This window comes from Dermacentor albipictus, chromosome 1 (assembly GCF_038994185.2).
Source record: "Dermacentor albipictus isolate Rhodes 1998 colony chromosome 1, USDA_Dalb.pri_finalv2, whole genome shotgun sequence".
NCBI lineage: Eukaryota > Metazoa > Arthropoda > Arachnida > Ixodida > Ixodidae > Dermacentor > Dermacentor albipictus.
This window is the reverse complement of record NC_091821.1, coordinates 108,385,558-108,407,044: the sequence shown is the minus strand read 5'-3', so window position 1 is coordinate 108,407,044 and position 21,487 is coordinate 108,385,558. Positions and strand designations below refer to the sequence as shown.

At 42.6% G+C, this 21,487-nt stretch overlaps 1 protein-coding gene across 10 annotated transcripts in view; it reads left to right on the top strand.

Moving 5' to 3' along the window:
- LOC135907699 (uncharacterized) overlaps nucleotides 1-21,487 on the top strand; it is a 232,016-nt gene that overhangs the window by 81,414 nt on the left and 129,115 nt on the right. For 8 of the 10 annotated variants that reach the window (XR_010566091.1, XM_070524573.1, XM_070524566.1 and 5 more), the window contains one exon: nucleotides 21,005-21,053. Coding sequence is in view for 9 of the 10 variants with exons in the window: in XM_070524573.1 (XP_070380674.1) it covers nucleotides 21,005-21,053 (49 nt within the window). In the remaining variant the exon portion in view is untranslated. Of the gene's footprint in view, nucleotides 1-8,198; nucleotides 8,601-12,846; nucleotides 13,375-21,004; nucleotides 21,054-21,487 lie in introns of those variants that run through there. The other 2 variants (XM_065439407.1, XM_065439405.1) reach the window with 2 other exon arrangements.

The following is a 21,487-nucleotide window of genomic DNA, read 5'->3' as shown; positions in this document are numbered from 1 at the left end:
TCCTAGGTGGAAGATCGATACAGCTGACTGGGAGAAATTACGAACTCTTATTAGTATCTCATGGAATGACATGTCTTTGTTAGGAATTGATGCTGCTGTGGAGTATTTTACAGTCTTCATAGTAGATGCTGCATCTAAATGTATATCTGAAGTAAATGGCTTGGCATGCAAACGGCAAGTCCCATGGTGGAACGACGAATGTAGGATCGCTCGTAAGAAACAAAATAAAGCGTGGGGGTTACTACGCGCCTCCCCCACTTCGGAGAATCTTATTAACTTTAAGAAAGTAAAATCCGAAGGCAGGAGAACGCGCCGACAGGCCAGAAGAGAGAGTTGGCAGAAGTTTTTATCGGGTATCAACTCGTATACAGTTGAGGCCAAAGTCTGGAACAGGGTTAATAGGATAAGAGGGCCACAAACATACTCTCTCCCTTTGGTAAACACACAAGGCGATACCCTGCAAGACCAGGCAGATTCACTTGGGGAGTATTTTGAGAGTGTGTCAAGTTCAACCAATTATTCACAATCTTTTCTCAAATATAAACAAATAGAAGAACGTAAGCCATTCACAAGAAAAAGCCAAGAGAATGAGCCTTACAACCGTCCTTTTAGTATTGCTGAGTTGAGAGCTGCCTTGAGCCCATGCAAGACCTCTGCACCGGGATCTGACAGAATCATGTATGAAATGATCAAAAACTTACACAATGACACCCAAGTTACACTACTCGCACTTTTCAACACCATTTGGGCTGTAGGATACCTTCCAAGTGCATGGAAAGAAGCCATTGTGGTCCCTGTTTTGAAACAAGGCAAAGATCCTTCCTCAGTGGGAAGCTACCGCCCGATAGCCCTCACAAGTTGCCTTTGTAAGGTATTTGAAAAAATGATTAATCAGCGACTCATTCACTCCCTTGAACTGAGCAAAATGCTTGATCCCTATCAGTGTGGCTTCAGAGAAGGGCGCTCCACAACTGATCACCTTGTACGTATTGAAGGAAATATCTGGGACGCATTTGTACACAAACAGTTTTTCTTATCCATATTCCTCGATATGGAGAAAGCGTACGACACAATGTGGCATTACGGAATCTTAAGAGACTTGTCAGAAATGGGCATCCATGGCAATATGCTAAACCTAATAGAAAGCTATCTGTCCAATCGTACCTTCCGGGTAAAAGTCGGCAATATACTTTCACGTCTTTTTACGCAAGAAACGGGTGTACCCCAAGGAGGTGTGCTCAGCTGCATGCTCTTCGTCGTGAAGATGAACACGCTTCGTGTTTCATTATCACCGGCCATCTTTTATTCTGTTTACGTGGATGACATTCAAATAGCTTTCAAATCCTGTAACCTCGCAGTGTGCGAGAGACAGGTACAGCATGGCCTGAACAAAGTGTCAAAGTGGGCAGACAAAAATGGATTTAAGATCAATCCTAACAAAAGTTCTTGTGTTACTTTTACAAGAAAGAGAGGCCTGATCCCAGATCCTTGTTTAGAACTGTGTGGACAACAGATACCTGTAAACAAAGAGCACAAATTTCTAGGTGTTATACTTGATTACAGACTTTCATCCCACACATTAAACTTCTTAAAGAAAAATGTCTAAAAACAATGAACACAATGAAACTTCTATGCCAGACTACGTGGGGTAGTGACAGGAAGTGCTTAATGAATCTCTATAAGAGCCTCATTCGATCACGATTGGACTACGGTGCCGTGATTTATCACTCTGCCGCCCCGAGCGCACTAAAGATGCTAGACCCAGTCCACCATCTAGGAATCCGACTGGCCACTGATGCTTTCAGAAGAAGTCCCATACAAAGTTTATATGTAGAATCAAATGAGTGGTCACTTCATCTGCAGAGAACATACATCAGCCAAACATATTTTCTGAAAGTCCACTCCAATCCTCAACATTCGTGTTTTAATACCGTTAATGATATGACATATGCTACACTCTTTCGTAATCGTCCCTCTGTAAGACAGCCTCTCTCGCTGTGTGTGAGGGAGCTTAGTCATGAAATGCATGTCCCACTCCTTGAGCTTCGCCTAATCCATCCAGCCAAGCTGCTACCTCCTTGGGAATGGCAGCTGATACAATGCGATATATCTTTCATGCAAGTTACAAAACACGCTCCAGAGATTGAAATCCAAATGCATTTCTGGGAATTCCATTACAAACACTCCTGCACGGAGTTCTACACAGACACGTCAAAGTTGCACGACGGGGTGTCATATGCAGCCCTCCGTCCATCCTTCTCGGAATCCGATGTACTGCATCCAGAAACTAGTATCTTTACGGCTGAAGCCTACGCACTGTTGTCGGCTGTAAAGCATATAAAGAAATAAAAACTCCAGAAATCAGTTATATATACGGACTCCTTTAGTGTTGTGAAGGCCTTGATGTCATTCTGTAACCACAAAATCCGATAATTAATGAACTCTACTCCGTCCTGTGTAAAGCATATATATCTAACCAACATGTGATTATATGCTGGGTGCTGGACATAGGGGGCATCGAGGGTAACATTCTAGTGGACCAGATGGCCACATCAATTTCATTGCATGCAGTTAATCCTACTGCTTCGGTCCCTGTCATAGACCTGAAGCCTTTCTTAAGAAGGAAACTGCGAAACCACTGGCAATGTATGTGGGACGCAGAAGTAAATAACAAACTGCACGTGATAAAGCCACAGTTAGGTTCTTGGCCCTCCGTAACAAAATCACGGCGAACCAGATGTCTTATTCTGTCGCCTCACAATAGGACACACATTTGGCACACATAACTTTTTGCTCACTGAAAATGATCCTCCAACCTGCGGTAGATGCGGGGAGATGCTGACCGTCTTCCACGTCCTCCTGGAGTGTCGGGCAGCCGAATCTGAGAGAAACATTTTCCCCTAGCATACCGGCAGCACATGCCCCTTGATCCTGTAATGTTACTCGGTCCAGAACTGCTATTTCACACCAACGCAGTCCTAAGTTTTCTGAAAGATATTGTGTTGCATGTTGTTAGCCCCACGTGTTCGTAGCGTCTCCTCTCTTCAGAGGATGCCGCTGTGATAGCTCTTTCTTATAGCACATGCCTCTAGGCCCTTGTGTTTCAAGGGCTCTGGCGAGGCAGCAGTGCTCCAGGTAATTTTACCATCCCATATATTTTCTATTTTGCATCATTCTTTTACGATGGATTTGAATGCTCATAGAACACGTCAATTGTCATCGACATAATCTTTTTACGGATAGATTTTATGCTCTCTAGAGCGACTATTTTTAAAGGCCCTTTTACAGCCACGCTACACCAACTTCATAGAACCCATACCTACATTGCAAACTCATCACCGCGGACCTGGCGCTCGTTCGCCATATCTGACCCTTGCGCCAATAAAAACCATACATTCATTCATTCAATTTATCCCATCAGTTGCAAAGTGCAACTGCACTCACCCTGTGTGACCATAGTCACTCCATGCAAGCATGACACTGGCCAACGATCAGCGGAGTCATTGATATACATTGTTGCTGAAATACTGGTCCGGCAAGCTATGCTGATAACAGCACTGACAAAATTGACAACTTGAAGGACTTGTAGTTTGGCTGGCTTTTGTGCTGACAGAGCCAACACAAATAATGTCATTGTGATCAGACTGGTCTCTGGAAGATCTGTTGCCGAGTCAGAACTTTCAGAAAAGAAAGAAAACTCTGCCTAGATGACAGAAGCTCTATTTACTTTCTGTTCTCAAATGGATAGAATCACGCTTCTAATGCTCAGACATACAAAACCTAGTTCTTGGCAGTCGCATATAAAAAAAGACACGAGTCTAAATAGTTGAGTAGATTTGTAAATATTGCTATGCAGACATGTTCTTTTCTATATGTTGTTTGCACTTTGTGTCAAACAAACAAGAGGTGGCCTCATCAGTGCACGCAATTGTAAACAGTTGTCAGCATTCAATGCAGCAGGTGACACGAGGAGCAAGTCGGGGGTTTATAGCAATACAGTGAAACCTGTTTATAACGAACTTGATAGTTCCGCAAGAAGTGGTCGTTATATCAGTAGTCCATTATGTATGGACTCGCCCTTCAATACACTAATAAATTAACCACACGGAAGCTGGCGGCAGCAGTTAGCACTTTGGTCCAAAAACCAGATTTTCAGTGTCATTTTTACTCCCGGTGTGTTCCCACACCTAGCTGAAAACTTCCATTAGAAACGTCTCAAAAGAACGAAATACGACGTCATGTAGCTCGAAGATCTTTCAAAATGTCACCTGGTTCCGATCACCTATCACTTAGAAATCACGAGCACAGCCGCCATTTATCATTCAAGAGCTTGTGATATATTTTACAACCAGTGGGCCGTGGCTGTATTTAGCACACGAGAGCGAAGCGTTCTAGTTAGTTGGAATCGAAAACTTCAGAAACTACTCCGGCATGCCGCCATTCTGTGATGGTAATGTATTGGCAATGCATAAATGAAGCGCCGCCGAACCGTGATCTTATGATAACAGCGTAGTAACTACCGGCCCTTTGCAACTTTTGCGTGGCGGCAGTGCGTGGTGCAGCGTTCTCGCTAACTCGGACCGCGTCGGCAGGAACGCTTGAACGGCTGTTGTTCTCGTGGGAGAAAGGCATAGATGGTCTTGCAAATTGTTCAAACAGGCGAAATGCACGTAGTGCCGCACGGAAAGCTGATCAAAAACGAGAGTGACGTCGTCATGGCATCCGATATTGCACCGGCGCATGCTGTATGCGATACTTCGCCCTGAACTGCAGTGTTGCCAAGTCGGACAAGGCAGCATAGCCCAGTGCTAGAGAAATAGTAGCCCAAATATAGCCAAATACAAAAAAGAGGAAGAAAAAATTGTAGCCAAATATAGCCATATTTATTTGCAGTTGTATTTGCATATGCATTTTCACATTCGACTGCGGCAACCCCTTTTTGCGCAACCTGTCGTAGCAAAAAGTATGTGATGGTCGACCCTTGACATCAACAACAGCGACATCATGCTTGCACACAGAACACTTTTTGGTTGGCCCCGAAAAATCAAGTTCAGGCGAATGGCTGCAAAGAGCGAACCTATGGAGATGAATCTTGAATGTAAACACGCACAAAAAAAAAATGACAACCATTCCACTCTGTGAAGGTGGAATAGTAATGGCAGCGAAAGCTGACGATAGTCGAAGCTCTGAAGTGAAAAGCAAAGTGCTTTCGCGGCCATTCCATCTTCACAGAGTGGAATGGTTGTAATTTTTTGCATTGCAAGTCTGGCCTCGTTGCTCGTTTAAAGGTGCCTGTGCTCGTGATTGTCGTTTTTGTTCAGCAGTGCGGGAACGTTCTTCTTCGGTGGTCGTTTCGTGTCGGCGCCGTTTACATTTTTGTTGCTGTTCCCTCCAGCGCTCCTCGTACGTGTGTTGTTCTTCGGGTGTACGAAATATATGTGTCCACCCCATCGATAATGCAGCTGTTTTTCGCACCGATACCTTTCCTGCTTATATACTGCGATAACCTTGATGTCACACTATTGTTCACAGCAAGCGTTCTAATTTGTTCCGCATTTTGACATCTGCGCCGCTGCACTGCACCCGTATAGGTTTGTTACCAGACGCCGAAAAAACTATGAAAGGTTAGTCATATACAGCTTTCGCTGTAAAAACTTGGACACTTTGCCTTTTAAGAGTGGAACGTGATAACATTCAAAGATCTTTGTCTGCTTCTCACGTTTCCTGGCAACTGCAGCTTATGTAACCATAATGCTTACCTGTAAATGCCGGCACCCAGCCCTATGCACGAAGGTGGGCTTTCTGTTCCTTTTTTGTTTCTTTCTCTCGCGTGGAAAGCGCCATCGGGATGGTATTGCAAGGAACCAAGCGCACCGTTACCATTAATGGCGAATTCAGCAAATCACACCGCTGCACACCGTGGCACCCCAATGCGCCGTTTCATCCAGTCACCATCATTGCTCCAGGGCGGCCCAGTGCACATTGATGCGATTTGCCGAATTCGTCATGAGACAGACCTCAAATGACAGCTGAAAAAGGGGTTTGTGTTGAGTTTCCGCGCAACAGAAATATGTGTTCTGGTACATCCAAATTACAGTCCGACACTATCATGCCTGTAGGTTGCGTGTAAGTCGTACTTAAAGATTTTTTAACGCATGTTACTGCAAGAAATTCAGTTAGTTCAGCAACGCCCATGTGCCACATACGTAGCCTGCGGGGTTCGGGATCATTTTTCTCATATGGACAACAGCATCGACACCAGGCGCTAACACTAGATTTTTTGCAGCACGGTGCCTTTAACGCTCTCACGTTAAAATTCATCTCGCAGCTAAAGGAAAGTGGAAGTAAAGCTTACCTGGAGAAACATGGAGTGAGTCGAAAGCTTTATGCGGTGCGATACTCCACCCAGGAACGATGGCCATGAACACACTGGAGCGTGTCATCTACATGTGCTACCCTTCTTTCATGCTGGCGCCACGATCGCCCGACCCTATTTTATTGCTCTCCCTTTCTGAGCATAGCAATGTTAGTACAGTGTTTTGTGAAACACCCTCTACTTCCAGGCTCATTCCGATGCATGGTGATCGGGTGTCTGATCACTGAAACCAATAAGACAAAGATGAGACAATGTTACTGGTGCAGATGTTCGCATGGTGAAGCGCAGTTTAAATTTTACTGCATCAAAGATCAAATCCATCGGCTCAGACAACGGCACACTAAGGGGAGCATGGGCGTTTCATGCATGCACACATGCACAACCGCACTGCCGGCTCAGCCATCTAAAACATATAGCCTTTGAGATTTGTTTCGACTCTATGAGAGCCACCTCTGAAGCATTGATTAGGGCATCGTGTAAAGCCCAAACTAAACCAAGTTGCAGATTTTCAGTAGCCTAAATATAGCCACATAGCCAACTCGCCCAAGTCGACGCCAAACATATTTTCTGTAGCTTAATTGGGCTATATATAGCCGAACCTGGCAACACTGCCCTGAAGGCATGCCTCAAATATGCGTGACCTTCTTCGCAGCATCCGAAATCCGCGCGATGCAGTCGCTCGTTTGCTCATTTCAAAGGCCATATTATCGTCGCTTTCGGACTGGAGCGAGGCACACGCTGCTGTCTGCCCAGTTTGGTCGGGCTTCCATTCTTTGGCATTTCGCAGGTTCCCTCTTTTTACTGTGACCGGGTTTGAAGCATTCGTTGTAGCAGTATGGCAATTTAAAAAACGTTTGTTATATCTGGAAGCAGTTTCCATAGGGAGGTTTGGAAAATTGTAAATGCACTGAAATGTGGTTGTCATAACTGATAGATAGTTATATCTGGGATCATTATAAGTGAGTTCGACTTAGTAGCTCTGAAAGCTCAGTCTACCAAGGCATTCAACATTTCATTTTAAAAATATCTAGACCATCAAATTGACTCATATTTCACAGAGTGGTCATTTGATGTAAGATGGTGAAGTGAAAAGCTGCTGTGTGAAAATATGGTCTCGTAGCCACTTTGAGGCACCATGCCACATCATCATCTACCTATTGTAACAGTTATCTTGTACAGAGCTGTGAAATTATGGCTTGTGTACAGAAATTTATTGTATTTGAAGCAGCTTCTCAATTGCGAGGTATTGCTGAAACTTGCAGAATGTGACCACATTAAAGGGAAAGTTGGTGAGTCGCTATATGCTCTGTGCACAATGTTTTAGGTGTCCCTGCAAAGTACACTGGAAGCTGGTAGTGGCTGCATTCTTTCATGTTCTTCTGATTGTGTTTTAAAATTTCAGTGATCTACTAAATATCCCTGGCATGTTTGCTTGATATGTTTGCTTGTCACTTACCAGCAGCATTAATCTAGCATATTGTGGGGTGGGGAAGGATGGAAGCAGTCTGCCATTACATATGTATTCTCGTACTGTTACCTACTATACGATTACTCCTTCCTTAGGAGTCACGTGCAAGCTGAAAGCGCCGCATCATATGGTTCCCCCCAAGAAAGTTTAAGCTTCCAAGCTACATTTGTGTGCTGTGAAGGTCGTCATGTGCTGTTATTTGTAGTCGTACTGTTGCTCATGACCAATTCCTTTGCACTCTGACTGCATGAGATATGATTCGCTTAAAATATGCAGGTCGGTCTTGAATATAGCGTTAACAATTATCACACATTTCTGATGTTATACATTTTTTCTGTATTTCCTCTCTTCTAGCACTGGCGCCATTTCCTTGCTCAACGAAGGCAGTTACTTTTATATATTTTATGATCAAAGGTTGTTAGCAACAACGTGAAATAATAAGACTCATGAATCTGTAATTTAAGAATTTATGTAACTTTTTATTCAAGTGCAGGCATCCATGAGGGCTAAATATTCCTTCGTTGTATGTTTAAACTGAGGATTAACGATCACTTATGTTTTTATAAATGTTTGTCATTTAAGGGGAGATGCACCTCAGAGATCCACTTTCAATAATACTAAACTAACTGGATTAAATTTATGCAGAATATAGAGATCGATCTCCAATCTTTTATCATCATATTTAGTTTTTCAGTATCTTAGCTGATTATTGTTCTGCGACCCAAAAGTTGGCAAAGTTTCATCTTTTGTGCAAAGTTTGGGCTTCATGCTGGGCATAGCAGAGTGTTACAAAATAACATATATTGCTACTTATGGAGAACTAATTACTATAAACAACCCCCAAAATATTTTTCGTTTAGCTTTAATACTTACAGAAAATTTTTCATCCTCATCATTATTATTGAGAACATCGATGAGTGTTTTCGTAAAAAGCACATGACCAATATTTTTGGAAAATAAAATGATACCTAGATGCCTGCATTTTACATTCGTGTGCATGTGCAGCACAAGCAAAGTTTCGCTGAGATTGAGTCACATTAAGGACAAAAATTTTGGTGCACAAGCAGTTAAAAGTCTAAGATTGCAAAAAGTGAAAAATGAAGTTGATCATTCCAAACATGCTTATTACTATTGGAGATGGTGAAATTGCATGAAATCAGGTGGAATTCAGACCTGTCTTTGCAGAAGCAGTGTGTAAAACTTCAAAATTCTCCTGCTGTATAGGTGGTGCCCGCATAACTCTTGCAAACTTCCTTCTCCAGGCAGGCTTTCTTTGCTGCACTGTGATGATGAGATTCAGCTTCAACTGTCTGTTTTCCAGACATTCTTCTGATTATTCTCTGGTTTGTCTGGTGGCTTAGAGCAGATCAACTCACGAGTTGGAAGGATACCCAGCTCATGTAGAACCTCCTCAAAGCCTCTGTGGCCTTTGTTGAGCCACAATATGGCTATAAAAATGGCAATCTCCAGAACAGTGCATGAATTCAGTTGATAACCTGTGAAAATTGGAGAATGAGTTGGTGCCGGCTCAGTTAGGGCTTATGCTTGCTTGTTCTTTCACCAAGAAAGTTCACCCTCTAGGCAAAACTTGTGGTCGTGACCCTCATCAGTTGAGCATGAATGGGAAAATGAGGCCCCTACAGCTAAAGTGGAACCCTGGTTATGCATCCCCCGATTTTCCTACATCCTTGGTTTTACGACGGATTAGTGCAATCCCAGCGAACTCCCCCCTAGAAGCCTAGATTATACAACGGCAATATTATACGCATACCACCTCGTATGAAGAACTATGCTGCCAGCTTCTGGCATCTCCCTTGCGGCCTCTGCAGCCTCTGGCATTCCCGTGCCATCCCCTCTTGGTGGACGAGATGGCATGGAGCCACATAAGCCACGAAAGCCAACATCGCCCATGGTCAGAAGATTCCAGAATCTTTGTTGAAGATAATTCTGACAAGGAAGCACCAGGCTTACAGTTCTGTGACAAATGTTGATCGTACCATTCTGAAATAAAATGCTGACATTGCACATTGCATCTGGGCATTAAAGATTTCCGTGCATTGAACGGCTTCCTGGACCATCTTAAAAAAACAAAAACAAAAAAAAATGGAACAACATTGTCTACAGCCACTCTCTTGGAGGAAAGTTCCTCTGTGGATGCTCATTGTTGACGAGTGGGTCCAACCACTGCCAGAGCTAATCGTGGAGTACAAGCCGTCTGATGTGTTAAATGCCAATGAGTGTGGAATTATTTGTAACATGTAGCCAAAGCAAACACTGATGTTTAAAGGGGACAGCTGTCCCGGTGGCAAAGGAAGCAAGAAGCATGTGACAGCACTTTTCTGCACAAATGAGGACAGCTTGGAGAAGCTCCCCAAGCTTATCATTGTGAAGTTTTCAAAGCCTTGCTTCTTCAAGAACCTGAAGACACTGCCAGGCCACTACAACGTTAACAAAATAGCTTAGATGATGTCCTCGATCTCAACACTTCTGCAGCAGCTAGATGGCAAAATGTTAGCCAGCGCAAAAAAAATGCATCTTTTACTGGACAATGCATCGAGCCATCCACCAGCTCATCTACCCTTCGAAATGTCATAATGATGTTTTTGCTGTCAAACTGCATGGGCCAGGAGCAGCCACTGGATGGTGGGGTCATTAAGTGCATGAAACTGCTCTACAAAGCATTTAGTGCCATGTTGACTGGCGGCCATGGAGCGCAATGATTCCAAGAAAAATGTTTCCTTGCCGGATACTATGCATTACATCACCAGTTCCTGGACTGCAGGGCTGCCATTTTGCAGCAATGCCTCTTCCCCATGCTAATGCCTTTCGGCGTTTTCCTTGTTTCAGGAGAGGCCAAAGCAATGCTCAGCCCGTGGTAGAGTGCCGCTTTGACCACTCACGGCAGAGCGTTGCTTTGACCACTCATGAATGTGGAAAGTTGGGAAATTCGGAAAAGGCATCGCTGCAAAATTGTAGCCCAGTTTTCCAGACCACCACTGTGAATTGATTCAAGCACTGTGGCTTCAGGAAAGACTGACTCCTGTGCTTGCGACACCACAACCTTGATGGACTGCACCTTCACAGCCGACGGTAATCCAGACTTTGGAGGTTAAAACGTTCCTGTGACCTTCGTGGTGTTCATTAATACTGACGACAACATTGCTGTCCACAGCAAGCTGTCATTGGGTGATGCCACCAAGAAGGCACTGTCACCGAAAGGGCACTGTCACCGAGGAGGCATTGTCTCATGCCGGCACCACTGTCACCTCGAGCGAAAGTGCAACGGAGCATTGGCAGCATTCAGAGATACATCTGTGCAGGTGAAGCCGTAGGTGACCTCCTCCGGGATGTTGCTGAGCTCGAAAGAAAGCTGTTGCTGCACGTTTTAAAGAAGGTCCAGAAAAAACTCACCGATTTTTTTTTTAAATATGTAGGTGAAAGAATGCTTTAGCGTACTGGCAGTTTAGGATCGCAATGTCCAGTATGCTAAATACCTCCAATAAAGTGTCCCTGACACTTGCACTGCAGTATACTTTTCACATTTGCTTTATTGATGGTTTTGATTTCTGAGTCCCATAGAGTATTATCTTGTAGTTCAAATTGAAACTTCTCACAACTCTGTTGTGCAAGACCGTGTATTATAGACTTAATTTTTGTTCGGATTATACAATCTTTTCATGCGGTTTTTACTTATAATCAGTGTTTCGCTGTAGCACACCTCAATTAAAATCATTTTTGCAGTCTTCTGGATGTAGAAACTCCTTGATATTTTACACATTAAATTAGAATGCTGAAGTGTAATTCTGCAACCCAAATGTATAAAATTATTTTTTAAGAGATAAGTGTAATTTTTCTACCTGCATCTCCCCCCTTAAGAGGGCACTACAGGTGTTTCTAAAATGACTAATGAACCTTGCCAATTTCATTGCACAAGTTCATTTCAGCTATGGGGCTTCGCTAGTGATGCCCTGTGCATCCTTTATTTTAATATTTTACCACCTGCACTTAGTATCACATTCTTCCTACTGTACATATATGCAGTGAATCAAGGATCAAAAGAAATTAAAAGGCTGTAGGGTAGACATACGAGTTAGTTGGTGACTTGTACCAAAAAAACAGCTTGATATAGCTTTCAGAATGACTAATCCTCCTAGACAGGGTTATGTCCTGTGCCCTTATGCTGTTGTCCTATCTATGTGCTGCTTCTTTTCCATGATAAATTCTTGTCGTTTTGGCACACACCATTTTATAGTATGAACCTCGAACATTTGCGGTTGGCTGCAAACAGTTGCCTTCATGTGTTCTGAACATGTATTTTTCTGCAATGCCCGTTACATGTGATCTGCTTCATTTAAAAGTTCTCCCATCTATGCACCACTCTTCCAGTTATTTACTCATTTTGGTGCTACTTTTTAATTATCGTGGTGTTCCATTTAATTTCTGCGACACATGTCACTAACAAGGTCAACAGCTTGTTTGGTGGTGTTTAAAAGGCTGACACCCCTTCACAAGAACAGCTGACATGCCTCTCTCATTCAGAAAGATTATTTAAAAGAGTTGAATGTTGGGCTAGTTGGTATTTTGACATCATGACCATTTTGATATAGCACGCAATGGCATGGTGTAAAAGGAAGGAAGACGAACACAGGTCCAAACTAACAACTGATTTTATTGAAGCCAGACCTACAGGTATACACATATATATATATATATATATATATATATATATATATATATATATACAGCTGCGCGGGTGCACTGTTACAAAGATAAATTTGAATTCGTCAAAGTAATTAAACCAGGCACACAAAAATTTCAGTCTGCATTATCCTCGTGTCAGTAGCGGGAACGCATTTCAAGAAATTGAAGCGCCTTGCTTGCTGGAATGTCGCGGACACCCCTGGTGGGTAGTCAGAGGCTGTAAGTGGTTCCTACATGCACAAGGTCACACATTGCCTGAAAAAAGTGGCTACTTGGTTTAACATGCCAATGGTTTTTTCAGCTCCCAAGAAGCTTGCTCAGCTGAGCCATCGCATCACTTGTGCAGACAGAAATGCGGGCTGTAATAAGAACCATGAAAAGTATCCTGTAGAGTGTGCCAACAACGTCATGTACAAGATCCCCCTATCCTGTGGAAAAGTATGCATTGGCCAGACAATGTGATTCATCAATAGCCGACTTGGGGAGCATGCAAGAAATCTAGCTAATAAAGAGAAGACGCATCTTGCTGACCACTGCAGTTGCTGTACCACTTGTGAACCACGCTTCCATAGTGTGAAAATCCTAGGCAAGCACAAGCAAACAACCCCTTGTGAAATGTTAGAGGTATTTTTTTATCAGAAAAGCAGGTAAGGAGTGTGTAAGCGAAACATCAATTGCATTGTACAATGCAGAAATGAAATTCCTTTCGCACCAGGTTTAATCACTTCCTGTTTGACGAATTCCAACTTTCCTTGTAAGGGAGTGCCTGTGCAGCTTGTGAATGTATATATACCTGTGGGTCTAGCTTCAATAAAATCGGTTGTTAGTTTGCACCTGTCTTCCTTTCTGCTGTGCCGTCTCGTCGGACGCTATATCAAGATAGTCCTCGTTCAGAAAGATGTTAAAAAAAACAGTGGCCGCTCGGCCAGAGGGCCAAATCTTCATTTCCTTCAGTAGATTCACTAAACTTTTTAAAAACTGTGATAATTTGCAAAGTACTGCACATATTCTGTTGCACCACAGGTTATTAGCATAAAGAATTCAGCTTTTCATCTCAACTTTAAATCAACTTGTGATAGAAGTATATAATAAACCAGATTTCATAGTCAAGACCCTTGTGCCGCCTGCGGCAGTGTAGCAGTGTTGGCCGTGGCTTTTAAAAGAGCTCATTTTTTGCTTGTGTGATTTGTATTGCTCTAAACCACTTAAAAATTAGGTGCAGTTCCACATTTGCAAACGACAGTCGAGTTACTGTCGCTGCAGCATAGAAACATCTTGCTGTGCTCTCCATGGACAAGAAGTCTTTATCAGGAAAACTAGCGGTTTCAGCAGTTTGCTTCCAGAAGTGCCCACTAGGTTGCCTACAGTGGCGCCTCCTACACGTGGTGCACGAGGTGTACATTAAAGGGTTTTATGTCAGCCTATTCAATCTTGACTTGTTTTAGGAATTGCTTTATGAAAGAAACAATTGACCATGTACCTACATTAATAATTTATGGTTGTTGTATCATTTACTCAAGATGGAACTTGTGCCTCTGAGCTGCAGACACAGGTTTATAGGACAAATTATAATTATAATTGACACAATTAGACAAAATGTTGTTTGTAAAATGTACTTAAATTAAGAGATTTATCGATAATTAATTTTCCGACAAGGTCCAGACAGAAAAACAAACAGGGTGTAGCATTGTGTCAGCTTTATTCTGGCCATCTGTCCTTCCGGGGTGCTGTTTGCTGTAATGATAGTATAACTACTGGTTCAACTTTACACATTGCTGTATTATACCCTTGTGTGTCTGCATGGTAGGTTACAAAGGAACTGTAGTTGTAAGAAAATTGTGTAGGCCCGCTGGTCATTGGAAAGTGAAAAGAAACAATAAAAATTGAAAGAATAGAAGACTAGAAGCAAAAGCCAAAGAAAAGAAAATGTGGAAAAAGGAAGTATTGAAGAAATACACTAAATGTATAGGTGAAACATTTAGGATTCTGTCCCAGTAGCTGCATAAGTGACGTTTGGTCCTGTGTACATGACTTTAATATATTTTCGTTGTTTGAACAGCTTTAAGGCAGTGAAGTACAATGTGTTGGAGCTCCTGTATTAGAAATTTTCTTTATGTATAGTATGTGAGATGTGTGTGGGTTTATCTAGGTTGTATCAGCCAATGTGGCAGGCTTGCGACAGCTAACTGAAAATTTTCAAACCTTCGAACAAATGCATTTTGATGATTTATGCAAATCTGAAGCTTGTAGTTCCTTCAGGTGCACTGCAATATAGTTCTCAAAAATTCGAAAGCTCGTGCTTACAAATACTGTGGCTGAATGAATTTTGACAATTTTCACCAACTAAACCCGAAATGTATGCATGGAAAGTACATTTTTCATTCCCACAGGCAATAAGTGTCATTCACCTGTCTCGCCACTGGCTGTTGTCGGTGGAGAAGGAGTGAATTCTGGCGAATTACATGAATGATTATTGTTCTGAGCTTTTCAATATGTCAACCATTATGGCTAAACTAAACCCCAATAAACCAATAATTTATCTCGCATTATCTAATTCGCTTTATTTTCAGGCACCTTAGACAACTTGTAGAATTGCTGTTTGCCATTTCCCTTTGAAAAAAATTTTGTTCACTTTGAATCTCCTTCATGTAACCAGATAAGACCAAATGACAAGGTTGCTGATTTAAAAAAATGGTTTCTTTTTTTAAGAAAGTGTACACAATTGCGTAGAAAGCGTTCCAATGGTCACGAAATCGGCATAGGGAATTTAGTTGTGAAATTTGAAGACAATTTTTGGTGAGGCACAGTCGCCCCTGGAACTTATTGCAAAATATTCTCGACCGACCCTCCCTTGCATTCTTTACAATTCCATCTAGATTAATCTACTTCCTCCCCGAGCTTCAGGCCAGTGCTCAACAGTATCATACTGGGCATCTGCGTTGGGCCGCGAAACGCATCATTTCTTGGAGAAGTTCAGGTGGCAGGTCTTCGATTTCATGTTATGGTTTTCCATGCTTCCTTGCACTTGGTATAGATGTAATGAGTGCCTCTGCAGCCTCTAGTAGGAAGTGCATAAAATCTAGAAGCTTTGTCCTCCGTCCTTTTGGATAACCCTTGATGTACATAAAGGCTTTTATTTCTTCAGATGTGCTGATGTTTCGGAATGTCTGGACGCTCTGTAAGTTTGTGATGTACTCAAACAGATTTCGGCACACACCTTTCAAAGTAGTTGTATGGAGTGCCCAATTATCTTGCTCTCAGTGAGGCTGCAGAACTGTGTCTTAGGCGGAGTAATGCAGTGTTTCCTTCTCGGTTGGAATTTCCTTTGAACGTTGTCTGATGAAGGTATTTCTTGCAGTAATGCATCCGGGAGGTTGTTTTCATCTGTGTGGGCAGAACATTGGTAACCAAGTCTTTCCTGGCCAACCTCATCTTTGTTGCTTTCACCAAAATCTTATAAGCTACCGGAAGCAGTGTCATCTATCAATGTCCTTTCCGCTGAATGTGCTGTCACATTGTGAGCTTTTTCTCCCCCCCCCTTTTTTTTTTGTCGAGCATGTTGCGCAGAGTACACACATAAGGCACTTATCACAAGAGGACCGGTGGGGGTTCACTTCATGTCCATCATCATGCTTTGTACACATTTGTGAACATGCACTATTTCCACTGCTGCCATAGTGCTGAGCAAGGCAATAAATATATGTTGCTGTATGTAGTTTGAAGTTCACACATTTGACGTATTTATAGACTTTGCATGGCATTCAAGAAAATCTGAAAAAAAAAAGTGTATTTGCTTACCTGCTGACGCTGCCACAGGCATGAATAAGCTGTTTGTTTTGGTGCATAGTTAATGCTTATATAGCATGGTGCCTCAAACATGCAAATTGCCATAGCAGATGCACAATATTTAGGTAAATTTAACAAATATGCCTAGTTTTGAGCGTAATAAAAGCAAACTATATGCTGTATCCCATATATCCTGAACTGCTTTCTTAAACAGTCGCAGTTTTGCCTGAAACGCGAAGCATCGATTGTGATAGCAAATTAGTAGGCAGCTATATGATGTGAGGATAGTAGTTTTACTGGCCGTATAAATTTGGACACATGTGCTTACTAATTGAATTAACAAGCATCATTTCAGCGTGCACAAGCAAGTGTGAACACATCGCACTCTATGTTCGCGGACACTCGCTGTCAAAATTCTGGTGTGAGCAAGTGTGGCAGCAGCAGCGAGTGAAGTGACTGTGCTGTCTATTGCTTCAACGCAAACAGCGGTGGGAAAACAGCATGCACAAAGGCATGAGCCATCCGCAGGTTGCTTTCAAAATGAGTCGCGTGCGACCACGCGCCGTCACACAAAGTACGCAGTTGCTGCCGTAGTAGAAGCCCCTCTCCCTCCCATGCTGCCTTCCCACTCTCCTGTTTCACACGCAAGATTGAGCCACAATCGTCAGTTCCCCTTGCGCCTGGTCGCAAAATGCACCGTTGCTGCCGGAGCCCAACGCTGCCCCCTCTCTCCCTCCCTCCCTCCCTTCTCCCACGGCCTCTCAGGCGATGGAAGACTGCGTGTTTGCTCACCGCCTTCCTCCCTCGTGCGTTCCAGATAGCGCCGCGATCGTGGGCTTCCCTTGCATGTTTTCACTTACACATACAGCACGCAGCGCGTGGCGACAGTATCATCACCCTTGGACTTTATACAGGCCATCTCGGCAACGGCAAAAATGCGCCAATGTTAAAATAGGATGACAGCTGGGTGTGACTATAGCACATAATTTTTGGAACTGTGACAAATGTTCAGAGAGAAATGAACCGTATCATTGGTAAACTATGTACTTATGTTTAACTGCCATTTTTTACTATTGTTATCCTAAGTATATATTTAATGCGTATGTTGATCAGGAATTTAAAACTAGTAGTTTGATCAGCTCTTGAGGCAATGTGGGTAAAGTGTGCTCATCTATGTGCCCGAAAATTTGGTTCTCAACCACACTTGGTGCAGTTTTTTTTAAGGGGCTAAAGAGATAAAACTATTTTATGCTTTAGAGTATATCACCTGGTAGCCATACCAGTGGCACAGTTTAAAAGGGGGCACATGTGCAAATAACGCCACTTTTTCTTGGGCCTTCTATTGTTGGTGGCTTTGAGTGCAGATGATGCATGGTGCATTGGCAACTATATGTAAAAAAACAAATTACTTTGTGAATCATTGGCTGGAAGTTGTAGAGCTCATGAGTATTAGTTACATTATCTAAACCATCGGAGATGATGCACAAGGAACTTGTAGAACTTTTTTGCAACCACCTGATACCTAGCACATATGACGTTGATGAATGTGCTAAATTTCACGAGCATAGTCAACTAGGTGAATCATTCAAGTGACGCATAGTGCTGTGTAGCAGGATTGCAAAGGCCTCTTGAGTTATTCAAATGTGGCCGTTTTTTTTTTTAATATTTCGTTTAGGGACAAGTGTGTCCGTGGTTTATCTTGTGCTGAAATGCTAGGGTATTTGTTTGTAGAAGTTGAGATGCTAGCATTTAAACAGAGTTAGGAAGCCTTGGCTATGGGTAAAGGAAAATCTCCATGAAGTGCATGCGAAAGAATAGAGCAGTGATTGTAGGCAAAAAGGCAAGGAGGAAGAATTCATCTGAGAGTTACTGCTGCAGTGCTGCTGCGGCTTTGACTGCTGAGCATGGAAGTCATGGGTTCAATACCCAGTAACGGGGACCACATTTCTATGGCGGCGAAATGCTTTTCACAAAGTCTGTTTTATGGTTCATATAAGCCTTCTCATAGAAGCAAAGGTGTTCTTATGAGACAGTTGGGTCTTGCAGCATATAAGTGGCACTGGCATGGACTAAGCCCTTGGCAAGGTGGCACACAGGTTTCTGGCAGCAAGTGGTTATAATGCATTGTGACAGTCGCAGAAGCTGCACAAGTCGGGCCTATCAAAAGGAGAGCTCCTACTTTTTAAAGTTCCTTTTGCTTCATTTACTTGTACTTCATCCTTCTCATTTAGAATAATTCCCGATGGGGATGCACTGAGTTAATTTTTTATAAGGAATTCTTTGTTGAAAACAGCGGTAGTGTAGCAGACAGATAAATCGTGTGCAATGCGAAGAAGTTCTTGAGAAGATGTCCACTGTGAAAGCCTGCTGCTGTCACAGTAAACGAGTTCAGAGCTGCAAGAAACGCTGAAGTCTATTTCACTATCCTTCTCTCTCCCTGTACTACTCTGAAAATTTTGGTTCTGTTGCTGCTCAGCACTAGACACTTACTCCCAACACCATTGTTGCAGCTGTTCCTCTTTGACCCCCCCCTTGAAATAAGCAGTGTGCAGTCGGCAATGGTTTAAAGCTCAAAGCATCAGCGGTTCCACGAGACGTGATAGCATTCACTTTTTGCTTTTTGACTATAAATGCAAAAGTGTGCTCATAGACAAGAAAAACTTAACATGCATCTTAAGCCTAGCTTTAGTATGTGTGGCTACACTTATTGTCACTGCTAGGCCTAATGGTTGCCTTAGTCCATGAACCATGAGTTTAGTAACTTGCTGCTGTTTGTGACAGTTAACTGTTGGCATCCTATTTGCCACTATTACCTTAAATCTAATGGCATTTACACACCTGAAAGTTAACTAAAGTTCGTTGCGGTGAATCTACTCCAGCTACTTGGATTTGGAGGCTTTGTTTCTGAGAAAAGCTTACAATATTTTATTTTCAACGCTGTTGTAACTTGAATTTTGTGACCACTGGTGTTAGAGCTTGACTGATTCAAATGCATGCTGTGCTGATAATTAATATGGTACCTTTGACTTGGAGTAAAAATTATACAAGCTGTTCTTAAGGTGGATTGTCTAGTTTTGGTATACATGATCACGTGGATGCATGAGTGGCACAGTTATTTGCACAATGTTTTGTTTGCTTGCTGACTTGCTTGCTTGCGAGCTGGCGTGCACCTTCTGTTTGTTGAACTCAGACAGGGGCCTGATCATTAGTGCTGATAGTCTTAGCCCTGAAAGTGGGGCAGTAGCTATGACGATGTGCTGCTGAGCATGAGGCTGTAGGTTTGCAGCAGTGGTGGCATTAGCTTTCTGCTAGGTCTTGTGTGGTATGCTCTGGTGCCCATAAACATTTGTGACTAGATGAGCAAGCTAGTGCAACTGCTACACACACACACACAAAGTGAAAATTCAGGAAATGTGTGGAAAAAAAACACACACACCATATTGGAAACTGGAGTTGTGCTGCTGTGGAGAATGGCAGTGACAAGGCTCAGGCTCTAGCCCTTTAACCTTTCACATTCCTTTATGCAATCTGCATTTTCTAGTGAAAGGAGGAGAAACTGCTTTTTCTGTGCACCCACTTTGCTCTGGCTGCTGAATACACCTGCTCGTGTTTGACCCTTGCATATTGCCACTACAATTTCCTTACTCATTGCTGAACTCCTTTTCTTTCCCCTTATTCACGTAATGCTCTTGCTGGATCACGTGTGTAGCTGCACACCTATTGTGTACGTATCAATACTTTTCTAAGATGTGCCAATATATTTTTGCAGGTGTGACATTGTGGAGAATGTAGTATAGTATGTTTAATGGTGGACTTCACTTGGAGAAAGTGCTTTGACACTTTTAAAAATCACTTGCAGTTTAGCCAAACAACCACTTTTACAGCAGATTGCACCAGCCAACTTGTGCCAAGCTCAAAAAAAAAAAAAAGAAATGTGCCTATGTACGACAATAATACTAGCACTTGTATGTTCTAAGCAGTTGTGTTCTGAACATGCCAGTTATTTAGAAATTCCGCCTTACGAGCTAAAGCTAAGATATAAAAAGAATATTATGAGTATGTGTGTCCCAAGTAGCACCGTGCATATATATAGCTTTTGAAAGTTCTGCACTCACTTGTTTACAGCATACTACCTGTAGATGAGAGCCCAGAGAACTTTCTCACCTGCATGATAGCTTGCCTCTGCACCTTGATAGCGCTGCTCTGTAACATGCTACAGGTAAATGGATCCTAAATCTACATTGGCCCAGAGGTCCTGTGGAAGTCGAATTTGACGCATTCTGCAGCATTGAATAGCCAGTTGCTGCTGTGAAAGTAACAATTGCTCTAGAAATTGTTGTCCACTGTGGACCCTTGGACCATGCAAGAAGTGGGGTTCATTTCATGACTGCAAACAACATACAGCTACTTACATCTGTGTAGATGTAAAGTGGTGTGCTTTCTTGATCCAGCTAGCTGGGCCATCTTACGTATACACCGTAGCATAAGCAGGGTGCATGCATAATTGGCTCATGTGAAGCTCTGTAGTTTTGTTTGTAGTGTGCTCATAGAACTGTCAAACATGTTCTGGCTGTGGTCAGTAAAGTGTGCTAGTTTGATGTATAGAAGGTATTATAGCCTACATGATCATTTCTTTTCCTCACCCAATTTAAGTGTTGCACTTTGTTTTTCAGTTCTGATATAAAGAATGCCCTTGAAGAGCATTTCAAGTCAAGTTCCATCGTAAGTAGCTTTTTCAGGAGTCATAAATGCTTGAATGTTTCTCTCATGCACATATTTGTTGTGTAATATGAGCGCCATACTAAAAGTAATGAACCACTATTTTTTGTCTGCAAGACTGAAAGTGCAAGAGAATAGGTGTTTTGGGGTACAGGGTACCATCGATTCTGCCATCACAGACAACCAATTGGCATCAACAGGCTACATGATCTGGCCACCAGTATGCTAAACAAAATGGCAACACACGGCATCTCATTTCATCTGTGTGCAGTCAGTGTTCATTAGCGGCTTCAGGTGGCACATGGTGACATGTGAATGAGCTTGAGTAGTGTGCGAAGATTGATTGGGTATCTTAAAAAGGACCATAGTAAAATTGAAGATCATTCCCGGAGTGGTCGTGCTCAGACGCTGTGACTGAAGCCACCTAGGCAACTGTT